The sequence below is a fragment of the Hemicordylus capensis genome, chromosome 1 (assembly GCF_027244095.1).
Source record: "Hemicordylus capensis ecotype Gifberg chromosome 1, rHemCap1.1.pri, whole genome shotgun sequence".
Taxonomy (NCBI): domain Eukaryota; kingdom Metazoa; phylum Chordata; class Lepidosauria; order Squamata; family Cordylidae; genus Hemicordylus; species Hemicordylus capensis.
Genome location: NC_069657.1, coordinates 382,910,158 through 382,922,995, shown reverse-complemented (window position 1 = coordinate 382,922,995; position 12,838 = coordinate 382,910,158). Strand labels below are relative to the sequence as shown.

General features: G+C 38.1%; 1 protein-coding gene across 14 annotated transcripts in view; it reads right to left on the bottom strand.

Moving 5' to 3' along the window:
* Window positions 1-12,838, bottom strand: part of RYR2 (ryanodine receptor 2) — a 625,908-nt gene that overhangs the window by 305,372 nt on the left and 307,698 nt on the right. For 10 of the 14 annotated variants that reach the window (XM_053300231.1, XM_053300272.1, XM_053300252.1 and 7 more), the window contains exons 27-28: window positions 11,519-11,614; window positions 4,933-5,080 (exon numbers count right to left, since the gene is read on the bottom strand). In XM_053300231.1, coding sequence (XP_053156206.1) covers window positions 4,933-5,080; window positions 11,519-11,614 — 244 coding nt within the window. The remainder of the gene's footprint in view (window positions 1-4,932; window positions 5,081-11,518; window positions 11,615-12,838) is intronic. The other 4 variants (XM_053300282.1, XM_053300290.1, XM_053300262.1 and 1 more) reach the window with 1 other exon arrangement.

The following is a 12,838-nucleotide window of genomic DNA, read 5'->3' as shown; positions in this document are numbered from 1 at the left end:
GCGTAAACTTCAAAAATCACTTAAAAATCAGCCCTTTGCCCAATTCCTATCAAATAATTCTGGTAGCTTCCTTGCACCCTACACTCTGCTCTAGGCCACCACCACCACGACCCCCAACGTGAAGCAATACATTTGCTGCAATCCTCATTATTCCCTATGAGCAATTTAAAAATACTTTAAAAATTCACCAATATGTAACAACTACAATACAGTTAACAATAAGTTATTGTTCAAGTGAGTAATTCCAGAAGGGCAGCAACATTAGTTGGTTGTAGGAAAAAAAAGAAAAATGCTGTAAAGATTAAGCTTAAAGATAAACAGGTCAGTTTATTCAAAATGTCAACCCATGAAAACAAGTTCCAGAAAACCCGCTAGAGGGCTCTAGGTATTTTATGAGACTTTAAGAAGCAGAGATAATGATAATCCTCAGAATCACATTATAGATGAGTAATAAGAAATTCCTGATAACACACAAGACATCTTTTTAAACATTTTATAATGTAACATATTGGGCAGTAATTTGGTTGTCAAATGTTTCACATTCACAATGCTTCCTTATCGTACAGAACAATAAAGTAAATCCTGATCCTGCATATGAAAAATAATATACAATAAGAAATTGTACAAATGCAGAAATACTACCAAAGAACTAAACAGACAGGGGGAGAGAGAGATGCTACAACAGAAAGCACATTTGAATATATTATATTGAAATGCAGTCACTGTCATAAGAACATAAGAACAGCCCTGCTGGATCAGGCACAAGGCCCATCTAGTCCAGCATCCTGTTTCACACAGTGGCCCACCAGATGCCGCTGGAAGCCACAGACAGGAGTTGAGGGCGTGCCCTCTCACTTGCCATTACTCCCCTGCAACTGGTACTCAGAGACATCCTGCCTTTGAGGCTGGAGGTGGCCCACAGCCTTCCAACTAGCAATAGCAATAGCACTTACATTTATATACCGCTCTATAGCCGAAGCTCTCTAAAAGGTTTACAATGATTTAGCATATTGCCCCCAACATTCTGGGTACTCATTTTACCGACCTCGGAAGGATGGAAGGCTGAGTCAACCTTGAGCCCCTGGTCAGGATTGAACTTGTAACCTTCTGGTTACAGGCCGGCAGTTTTACCACTGCACCACCAGGGACTAGTAGCCATTGTTAGACCTCTCCTCCATGAAGACATCCAAACTCCTCTTAAAGCCATCCAGGTTGTTGGCTGTCACCACATCCTGTGGCAGAGAGTTCCACAAGTGGATCACGCGTTGTGTGAAAAAGTACTTCTGTTTGTTGGTCCTAGACGTCCTGGCAATCAATTTCATGGAGTGACCCCTGGTTCTAGTGTTGTGTGAGAGGGAAAAGAATCTCTCTTTCTCCACTTTCTCCACACCATGCATGATTTTATAGACCTCTATCATGTCTCCCCACAGTCGTCTTTTTTCTAAACTAAAAAGCCCCAGTTGTTGTAGTCTTGCTTCATAAGAAAGGTGCTCTAGGCCCCTGATCATCTTGGTTGCCCTCTTCTGTACCTTCTCCAGTTCAACAATGTCCTTTTTAAGATGTGGTGACCAGAATTGTACGCAGTACTCCAAGTGTGGTCGCACCATAGTTTTGTATAAGGGCATTATAATGTTAGCCGTTTTATTTTCAATCCCCTTTCTAATGATCCCTAGCTATTAATTTGCCTTTTTCACAGCTGCTGCACATTGAGTCGACACTTTCAATGAGCTGTCCACCACAACCCCAAGATCCCTCTCCTGGTCTGTCACCGACAGCTTGGATCCCATCAGCATATACTTGAAGTTGGGGTTTTTCATCCCAATGTGCATCACTTTACACTTGTTAACACTGAACTGCATTTGCCACTTTGTCGCCCACTCACCCAGTTTGGAGATATCCTTTTGGAGCTGCTCACAATCCATTTTGGATTTCACTACCCAAAAGAGTTTGGTATCATCTGCAAATTTGGCCACATCGCTGCTTACCCCTGCTTCTAGATCATTTATGAATAAATTTAAAAGCACCGGTCCCAGTACAGATCCCTGGGGGACTCCACTTCTTACTTCCCTCCATTGTGAAAACTCTCTGTTGATACCTACCCTCTGTTTCCTGTCTTTCAACCAGTTAGCAATCCACACATGTACTTGTCCCCTTATCCCATGACCGCTAAGTTTCCTCAGGAGTCTTTGATGAGGAACTTTGTGGAAAGCTTTTTGGAAGTCCAGGTATACTATGTCAACTGGATCACCTTGATCCACACACTCGTTGACACTCTCAAAGAAGTCCAAAAGGTTGGTGAAGCAAGATTTACCTTTGTGGAAGCCATACTGGCTCACTCCCAGCAGGGCCTGTTCTTCTGTGTCCTTTACAATTTTATCCTTGAGGATGCTTTCCATCAATTTGCCTGGAACAGACGTTAGGCTAACTGGCCTGTAATTTCCCGGATCGCCCCTGGATCCCTTTTTGAAAATCGGTGTTACATTTGCTACTTTCCAGTCCTCTGGTACAGAGCCCGATTTCAGGGATAAGTTAAATATTTTAGCAAGGAGGTTGGCAATTTCACATTTGAGTTCTTTGAGGATTCTTGGATGGATGCCATCCGGCCCTGGTGACTTGTTAGCTTTCAGTTTTTCCAGACAGTTTAGAACATCATCCCTTGTCACTTCTATCTGACACAGCTCTCTAGCCTCCATCCCTAAAAAGCCTGGCTCAAGAACTGGTATATGCTCAGTATCCTCTGCCGTGAAGACAGATGCAAAGAACTCATTCAGCTTCTCTGCAACCTCCATATCCTCCTTAATAATCCCTTTCACTCCCTCATTGTCTAATGGTCCAACTGCCTCCCTGGCAGGTTTCCTGCTTCTGATGTACTTAAAGAAGTTTTTGTTATTCCCCTTGATACTTTTGGCTAAATGTTCCTCAAACTCTCTTTTTGCCTCCCTTATTGTCACCTTGCATTTCTTTTGCCAGAGTTTGTGTTCCTTTCTGTTCTCTTCATTTGGACAGGTCTTCCAATTTCAGAAGGAAGTCTTCTTCCCTTTTATGGCTTCCTTGACGGTACCCGTTAGCCATGCTGGCATCCTCCTGGATTTAGTGGTACCTTTCCTCCTTTTGGGTATACAATCTAACTGGGCTTCTAGTATTGTGGTTTTGAGTAAACTCCATGCACTCTGGAGCGAAGTGACTCTCCTGATTTCCCCCCTCAGCTTTCTTTTCACCATACTCCTCATTTTGGAGAAGTTTCCTCTTCTGTAATTCAAAATGTCTGTGTTAGACATCCTTGGTGATTCTGTCCCCGCATGTATGCTGAATTTGATGGCACTGTGGTCACTGTTCCCTAAAGGGTCAATGACACAGACGTCACGCACCAGGTCCTGGGTGTCATTCAGAATTAGATCCAAGGTCGTCTTCTTTCTGGTCATAGTACTCTTAGTCATAGTACAACTTAGTCTCTTAGTCATAGTACAACAGCAACCTGTGTGAGTCCTTTGTGTGTTATTGAGTCTGATCCTCTGTTCTGCTGCTTTGCTGGAGGCCCAGTACCAGTGCATAGTGACTAAGTATCCTCTTGTTTTAGTGCAGTCAGCACTTTGGATGGCAATCTATGATGAGCACTAACAAGTCAGTCAGTAGTTTGAATAGGAAACTAGACAAATACTAACAAAACTCATCAGAGTTTTGTACTGATAACCCTAAAAAACTGATCAGTCCTTTAAGTGGGGGATGCATGCATAATTTAGGCTGCAATCCTATACCTGCTTGCTTGGGAGCACTGAACACAGTAAGACATACTTTAGCATAAACGTGCATAGGATTGTGCCATTAGTCACTTCTGTAAAAAATAAATAAATGGAAAAGGTCTCTGTATCTTTAAGTGGAATGATACATGTTAATGTTAAGATTCAGTTAGCAAAATGAAACATCCTGCCTTCACAAAAACTACATATCAGATAACAACCACCAGACCAGCTCTCCAGCAGGCTGCCATTAGGTAAGCAGGGTCCACCCTAGCTGCACATGAAAGGGAGACTTAATGTGTGAGCACTGCAAGATATTCCCCTCAGGGGATGGAGCTGCTCTGGGAAGAGCAGAAGGTTTCAAGTTCCCTCCCTGGCAGCATCTCTAAGATAGGGCTGAGAGAGATTCCTGCCTGCAACGTTTCAGAAGGCACTGCCAGTCTGGGTAGACAATACTGAGCTAGATGGACGTATGGCCTGACTCAGTATATGGCAGCTTCCTATGTTCCTATGAACATGTGATGTCATATTTGAGGAACACAAACATCTTTCTAAAAATAAGGAAGGTTTCACAAACCTCTCGCATTGACAGAATTAATATCAGAGATCAGTATTTTAAACAAAAGTGAGAGATGTGACAAGCTTGTATTTCAGTTCTAATGGATGTTTAAATATTTACAAATGCTAAGGTACTTTGAGGAAGGGAAGGGTCTTACTTTGCATTAAGCACCCAGAGGAAGATGAGCATCAGAAAGTGATCTATGGTCACTTCCAGTCACCCAACAATCGTATCCAAGAAACAATTTATAAAGCATGTGGATTTAAAACAACAAAAAGTTTGCTCCCCCCGCCCCAGCTTCGGTTTTGTCCAATTTTAGTTTCCAGCTATTGGTTCTTCTTATATATTCTTCTACTAGACTAATACTGTAATTAAGTCAATGGGCTTAAAGTCCACAGTTTACTTTAATGCTTAGCATGTATATATGCTAGGTATTATTCAAAGCATCTCACATACATTAACTCAATCATCCTTAAAACCATCTCAGGCCTCATATTATTAGACTATATAAGCTTTAATGGGACATAACTAACTTACTTGGATTTGTACCACATTTTTACTAATTCTGCAAGGCTATAATGAAATGAATGGTATTATTTATCTCAATTATTACTTAAAAGAGCAAAAGGTTAATACCATGGTCTTGATCAGGAGCCTCAAGATTATAGCCATAGCCAATGAGAGTACGAACTGCTTCTCGGAGACTATCTTTGTTTGATTTCTTAGTGCGATCATCTAGTAGTGCATAGGGGACAAGACGAGGGTTCCGACGGTTCTTCACATCCTGCAAAATGGTAAGATAGGTGAAGTATCCAATTATAAAGGACTTTTTAAAATAACAGATTTAATAGAAAGATTTTGGCCTTTGGGTTTTTACAGATTTAATAGATAGATTTGTTGTTGGAACAAAAATAATACTAGTAGCAAATTTACAAATAGTTAAAGTAAACTGATGACATATCTAACAGCAAATATACAGCTAATAGTATCCAAAATATTGTGTTGTAAAAGATAAAGAGTGTCCCAAACCTTGTACTTTTTAAAAAAAGAACCCACCAATGAAGGTTAATACAATAAACACCAAATTGAAAGTATGCTATTTTGTAAAAATCCAACTATACAAAAAAAAATAGTTTTGTATATCACATGTGCATATGCCAACATTTATGGAAGTTTCTCACAATAGATCCTGTACTCAAATTCAGATACCTGAACAGAGAAAGAGGATTTGTGTGTGTCCGCACATGCATGCACTTTCTATCACTCACAAAGGATACACACATATAGAAATTGCACCTTTTCTCTTCAAAGTATGTACAAGTGGCAACTGCAAAAAGATTTCCACTTGTAAGCATTTTAAAGGGGAAAACTGATGTTCTGTCACTCAATATGCATTTATTTTGACATATATACTTTGACTTCTGTATCAAAATATCTCATGATGACCACCTCATCATGTAGTAGCACAACACCTATTACCAAAGCCTAAAACCACCAAATGCTCTTGACATTTACCACTACTTATAAGGTATCTGCAAAGAGGGGAAATGAAGTAATGTGCTATATATACAAGCTATCTGAATTAAATGTTTCCACGAGCCAAGAAGCAAGGTTCTAGCTCCATTATAGGACAATTCTCTGCAAGAAATTTCTTTAGTAGCCTAATAGAACCAAGCAGTTTATTATTACCTAGACACTCTCTGAGCCCTCTAAAGACTCATTCTAATCAGTATGACACAGAGTATAATTATGCTGTTAGTAGTAGTAGTAGCAGCAGCAGTATGTTAACTATCAGTGTGTAATAAGGGGTATAGGTCACTGGGATAACCACTATTTACTACTGTTCCTATTTGCTCCCAGGAATATTTGCTCCCAGAATGTTATGAACACACATCACCATGAAGCCTCTATTTGCTTATGGTAAACATGAACACTGCAAGACATGGAAACGTTTTTAACATAGTGGGGCTTATTATGAAGACATTCAAGAAACTGAATACTGATCCAGATAATATCATGCAAGAGGTGCCTCTACTCTAAACAATGGGCTGGTAAAGCTACTGTCTCAATCTGACCAGAAAAAGGCCAAAAAAACCAAAACCCTCCAAAAAATCAAATCTATAAATGGCGAATTGAACTCATAAATCCCAATCGAATTCTAATCATGCTTTGTTGGGTAAGACAAAAGACAAACATTCCCAACTGTATCACATGCATTCAAGATCAGTGGGTAAACGCTACAACACATGATGAACATCAAGATATATATCTGCATTGCCTGAATATAAAGATCTGCCTTGCTAAATTAGGCAAAAAGCATCAAGTGTCATTACACTCCAAAGAAAATTTAATCAGTGTTGACACACCAGTCCACCCATTCTAGTACTTTGACTTTAAGTTCAGACATCTTTGCTAACTTGGGGGAAAAACTGAGGCAAACATAATTTCCCACTAAATCCTAGCAGGCCAGCAATTAGCTATCTGAGGAAAAGTAAAATATTATTATTTCTATCCATAATACTTTTCAACATGCACTTTCCAGTGAATGAAGTACCTTACCTGTAGCTATGTATAACTACGTTAATAACAAAGAGTCGATTATCTGAACATTCTGACCATTTTGAATTATGTTGTATACATAAGTCTAAAAATAGTTAGCCTCCTTTCATATTACACAAATCCTAAAGAAATCAAAAGGTGAGCTGGTCAAGGACTAGTAGAGGACATAGAAATTGCAACTCTTAGGTTGGACTGTTGGACTGGAGTGATCTCTGACCACTACAAAAAGCCTATCATCACATCTACTGCAAACTGATTTTTGTTTTTAGCATACTTCAGTTTACTATCATTAATTCTTTACTCTCTGACTTTTAAGTCTTCCCTTTTAATATTGCTTGGGTGTACAAGAAATGTGTAAATGTTAATATTTTCCGCTCAATCAATATTTCAAGTTTTTAATAAAACACTGGCTCACATACAGAGCAATGTTGCATGTGCACTAAAGAGGATGGGTGATTTTCAGCAAACTCCCCTTCCCTCTACAGCCCAGTGCACCACCCAAAAATATGTTTCTGAGAGTTTCATCTCTCTCGTGCACACACAGTGTTACTCTGGATATCAGACATTGTTCTTACCCTATAACATTGGTAGGAAAGGTAGACGTTTGACAGGAGAAGCAAAAAAAAGGGGGGGGACTAAAATCTTAAAGTGAAGTTATCTTTCAACACTAGTAAATACGTGTTTAAGTACTTTCAACAGGGAAGTCATGTTGGTCTGTTGCAGCAAAAACAACAAATAGGTTTGTGATACTTTAAATATTAACACATTTATAGTAGCATAAGTTTTTGTGGACTACAGCTTAAAGTATAAATATTGAAAAATGGCAACAAGCAGTTTTAAGAGATGCTCAACAAAAAGCAACACAATGTAAACAGTTTGACTATTCCTGTGACTACTGAATCTGCATAGTGGCTGAAATACGGTGCAACATTACGCACATGGTGGAACATAACATTTGTGCAGTTGTGCAAGAGCAAAAATTGAGCAAAGTGAGTTGCATGGCCATGCAACAGTTTGTGCAATTTTTGCATTTGCGCAAAAGCGCTCTTGAGCAACTACACAAATGTTACATTCCACTGAGTGCATAACATTCTGCAATATGTCAACCACTATCTTGTAACTTCCAAGGAGAGGGAGGAAATGTGATATAATCAGGGAACTGTGAAAGATTACACTACTATCATAAATTTAAATAATATAATATTGAGGGATCATTGAGTCTGTAATGTGCCTGCAGATCAACTAAGTATAAGAAAATAGATTTATCTACCTGTTGTGACTTCAAGTAAGAGGCTTTACAATATCTTTTGTGGCTGGGTATTACAGCTAATGAAACTGAACTGTTTTATACTCATGAGTTTGTTCAACTATAGTAGAAGCAGCTAAATAAGAACTTCTTAGACTGGAATATCTCCTTCATGCAGATCCAAACCAACAGAAAAATGTTTGAGTAAAGGATCTGCTGAGATATGAACAGCTCTGAATACATAATATAATATATGTCACAAAGAATTGTAAGTATAAAGAAATGTTTGGAGCGTAATAACAAATTTGAAATATAGTCATTATAATTATACTTCACTTCTCTTATCATGATATTGTAAGATTTACCTGAGTAAGAATAATATTTAATAACCTTTAGCTGGGAAAGAAAGAAAGACTTGATCCTACTTATAATTATCTATCTTCACTTTAAAATTTTGAGACCCTGACTGAACTTTTGAGAAACATATATTGTGAATATGATTTGGTGTCACCAGAGGAAGGCATGTTATTTTAGAGAACTGGAACTTTGATGCAGGTTGCCTGCCATATTATGTTATCATGAGTGGAAAAATGACTACATGACCACTGTTCCCTCTAAGACGTGTGCACGTGCATGGATGTCCGCTCAACTAATTTTAGATCCCGCTCAGGTTGAATGAGGAAGGTCCCACTCTGAATGCAGGTGCACACACACTGCCTTGATACTGCCGTCCAGAACAAAACTCATTCCGCACAGAGATGAGAAAAATTAGAGAGACCACTGTTCATGATCACTACTTGTCTATTTAGGAAAATTGAAATGATGACTATTTTTCTTAGACAGACCTTTCCGCTTGCTCATGGAAATTTTTATGACAAAGAAAAGGAAATTCAAATCCAGATTTAGGTTGCCTTTGGGCTTCAACACTTTCTTTACTTTATAGTTTTTAAGTAAGCACAATGTTCCTTAAACAATGCTCCTTGAAACTACTTTTCATAAGATGCCCTTTGTAATCAATTCTATGTTAATGTCTTAAATTTTGTCTGTTCGTGCTGATATATCCTGTATTAGAAGCTATATGAGTAAGCTCGTATTTTTACAGAAGCTTTTTCTCTTGAGTTCTTATCTTTAATTACTGTCATTACAAGATCCTTATAAGTAAGAGGCCACAATGCAATACAGTTTCTGAATGGGAGTCTTGCACACAACTGTTTCATGAAATAAGCTTATGGCCAATCTAAATACTGGGGTGGGAAGATCATCTAACCAGAGGCAATATGTAACAGCACTGCTTTCTTGTACTATAATGTCAGATGGAGTTTACCTGTCTCTTATGGGCTTTTCAAAGGGAAGTGAGTGCACTTATTTAGTCCAGTGAATGTCCTAATTGATATAGAGGGCTTTCTGCAATAGATTTTAGCTGAATAGCTCCTTGAGGCTCCCAATGATGTGGTGATGGTCACAAACCCACATGGCTTTAATAGGGGACTAGACAAGTTTAAGGAGGACAGGTCTACCAATGGCCATTAGCCATTATAGCTATATGGGACCTCCAGCTTCAGAGGTGGTCTGCTACTGAATACTAATTGCTGGGAAGCAATAGGAGGAGGAGGCTATTAGTCCAGGAGCATATGCAGTTCTGTGGCAAAGTTAGTGAGAAATTTATACTGGTGGTTTTGTTTGATTTGAAATCCTCCCTAGATGAAGAATTACCATGGTGTCACTCTTGCATGTGCGGTGCTTGGCTAAGATATCATCAAGCTGGTCACCATCACTGAGATGGCTGCCATCACATGCATATTAAACCTCATTATCTCAGTAATTATTTGGCCAATTTTGTTGCGTAAAATGTCATTGGAAAGGTATTTTCACAAAATAAAAAATATGACCATATGATTTCTGGTAAATTTTTTGCCTTGTTTTACATACCAAAAAAGAGGATAAAGGGTTATTTTTAACACCAATATTGAACTAACTGGCTGGGATTCTGGCTTAGTTTTAATCAGGGTAGACCCATTGAAATAATGGGAATTCATTTCTTCAAGACAAACAATACTATTTTCAATGGGTCTACTCTGAGAAGGAATAAGTCAGGATCCTGGCTATTGTGTATAGCAAGGCTGAAAGCCTATACACACTTTCCTTGGAATAAGCCCCATTAAACTCTACTGGGCTTACCTCTGAGTAGGCATGCATGGGACTGCATTGTATGTAACAATAGGACAGTTGGTGAGACTGGTTTCTTTTCCTTCCCCAAAAGTTATTGCTAGAATCTAAAAAATTCTTCACAGTGAGGTACTATATATTAGGCCTGTGCACAAGAAAAAATATCGTATTGGATCTGACAAGATTTGATCCAACATAATTGTCAGGAATTGTATTAGTGTCTGTTTTTTATATTGTGTAGTTTGATCATGTTATGGACCCTGACCCATAGACTATATTACCATTATCGCTTTTACTGATCTCATGTGACAGTAAGGGGCTGGAAGAACAGACTGCATGGCAGGAACATCCTTGCCAGGGAAGGTTGTTATGGCAGACCAAGCCATTGTTTATGTCAAGACACTTACTACAGATGCTACACAGATTGGATCACAATGACCAACTTAGAGTTTGTATACTACAAACCTTGCTCCTATATCCTCCTAGTGACTTTTATATCAAATTCAGTCTAACTTTCTCTGTAAGAGTCTACAGAAAGGGCGGAACTGCTATACACAATCATTTCCTATAAACAAACTTTTAGGAAACTTATTTCAGACTTTTCAAAAAAACTGTTGCATATAAGAGTCATTACAACATAAAATGCATATAAATGAGGGTTTTTTTAATGCCTAACATTAAGGTATTCTTAATGTTAAGAAAAAAAATTTCAATGTTCTTTTTTCCTATTTCACACACTGGGATTCAATCACATCAAGATAAAATTCCTATTTAAGAAATTGGAGAAATTGCATTTGTGCGAAAGGCAGAATAAGTGGAGGATTCACAGGAATCCTGTGATCCAATCCTGTCTTCTAAACTTGGGTTTCATTGTGAAGTGTGAAATAGATCTTAAACACTATGTACATTTTAATACATTTGTTTTCACAAATTTAGGATACAGGAAGATTTTGAAACTGAAGGCAAAGTTAAAGAAATAACTTTGCAATTTATTTAAAAAAATAGGTATCATAAGGGTGAAAGCTTAAGTCCTATTAACTGACCATGGATTTTTTATTCTTCTACCAAGATCTCTTTGACTCATTGTTTATAAATCCCTCTACACTCAAATACGAGGAAAAACCTGAAAGGAGACATACCCTTCCATAAAGGGACACTGTCAAGTATTTTCAATAAGTTCAGAATTTCTTTTACCTTTATCATTGCAAACCAATGCACGTTAAAAAGCTGCGCTTTATTTACAGTACTTACTTGTTTATGATCTCTGTCATCAATGATGTCAGCACAATTCTGTGAAGAGGGCATACTAAATAACGTGTGGTCCTTCTGCTGGCTGGCTGGCTGGCTCTGCAGCAGCAGAATAAAAATACTGTGTACAATCATGCATAAACAGTGGGTATTGGTCTTGAAATGTTTCTTGGGAAGCAGTGGAGGATTCCAGAGAAGAAAATAAGAACATTTCCCCAGCAGATTCCAGTAATAAAAATGAGTACCAATTGGGGCATAAACTACTTGACAGTATCCCTTTAATTTGTAATGTTTCAGAGACACAGAAAGGAAAGGTAGAAAAGGCTCATTAAAACATCCAAGTCCATCATTTAATAAGGTTATGTTACATCCTACTGCAGTTTCTATGAGTGATTAACAGTAGAACAAGACATTACAAGATACATGGAATTGTCACCACTCTGTGACTCTTTTCCTCATAATGTCTTCTTTAACATTCCACATGATATGAGAACATTGTGTTGTGTAGTGTTCCACCCTCGCTTGACATTTGCCAGCAACACGATGATGTCACATCACATAACAGATTGTGTAGAAACAGAGCAACAGCAACTCCATCTCTCATAAGGTCTAGTTCTATCTAAGTGTTTTTTTAAAAGCTCTTTGATACCAACTCCTTTCATTGAAAGCTTACTCTATAAGATATTTGTTTTCTGTACAATGAGAAAAGAAAGTATGTGTCTTAAGAAATAAGCTTTGATTTTATAGAATAAGCTTCCAAGACCTCCACAGCAGAACACATAAAGTGATCATATTACCTTATGCAGTACTGTAACATCTCACAGTATTAATCCAAAGATAACAAATGTAACCAGTGTTCTATCCAGTTGGGAAGCTAAGCAAAAACATTATTAGGACGACAGATGTCAACTACAAGTCTAGCAATGTATTGTTTATTTGACAACTACATACAAGGCAACGTTCTGAGGCCTGAATGTTTTTCATTCAAATTTTACACAGCTTTACAAGATGCAGACTTTCAGACGTCTTGTTGATAATTTAATTCTACTTGCTATTTCTACACTAAGGCTGCAATCCTATGAACACTTACTTGAAATAAGTCTTATGGAACACATTCGCCTTGCTTTTGAATAAAAATGCATATGCTGCAAGGCTGCAATCGTATGTGCACTTTTGTAGGAGTAAGCCTCAATAAACTCAGTGCAATTTTCTTCTCAGTAAATGAGAAGGGGTATAAAGAAAAAAAACAGTTATCTAAAATAAGAAGAGAAACATCAGAAACCAATTTATGACTAATAATGGAAAAGAAAAAGGAAATTATCA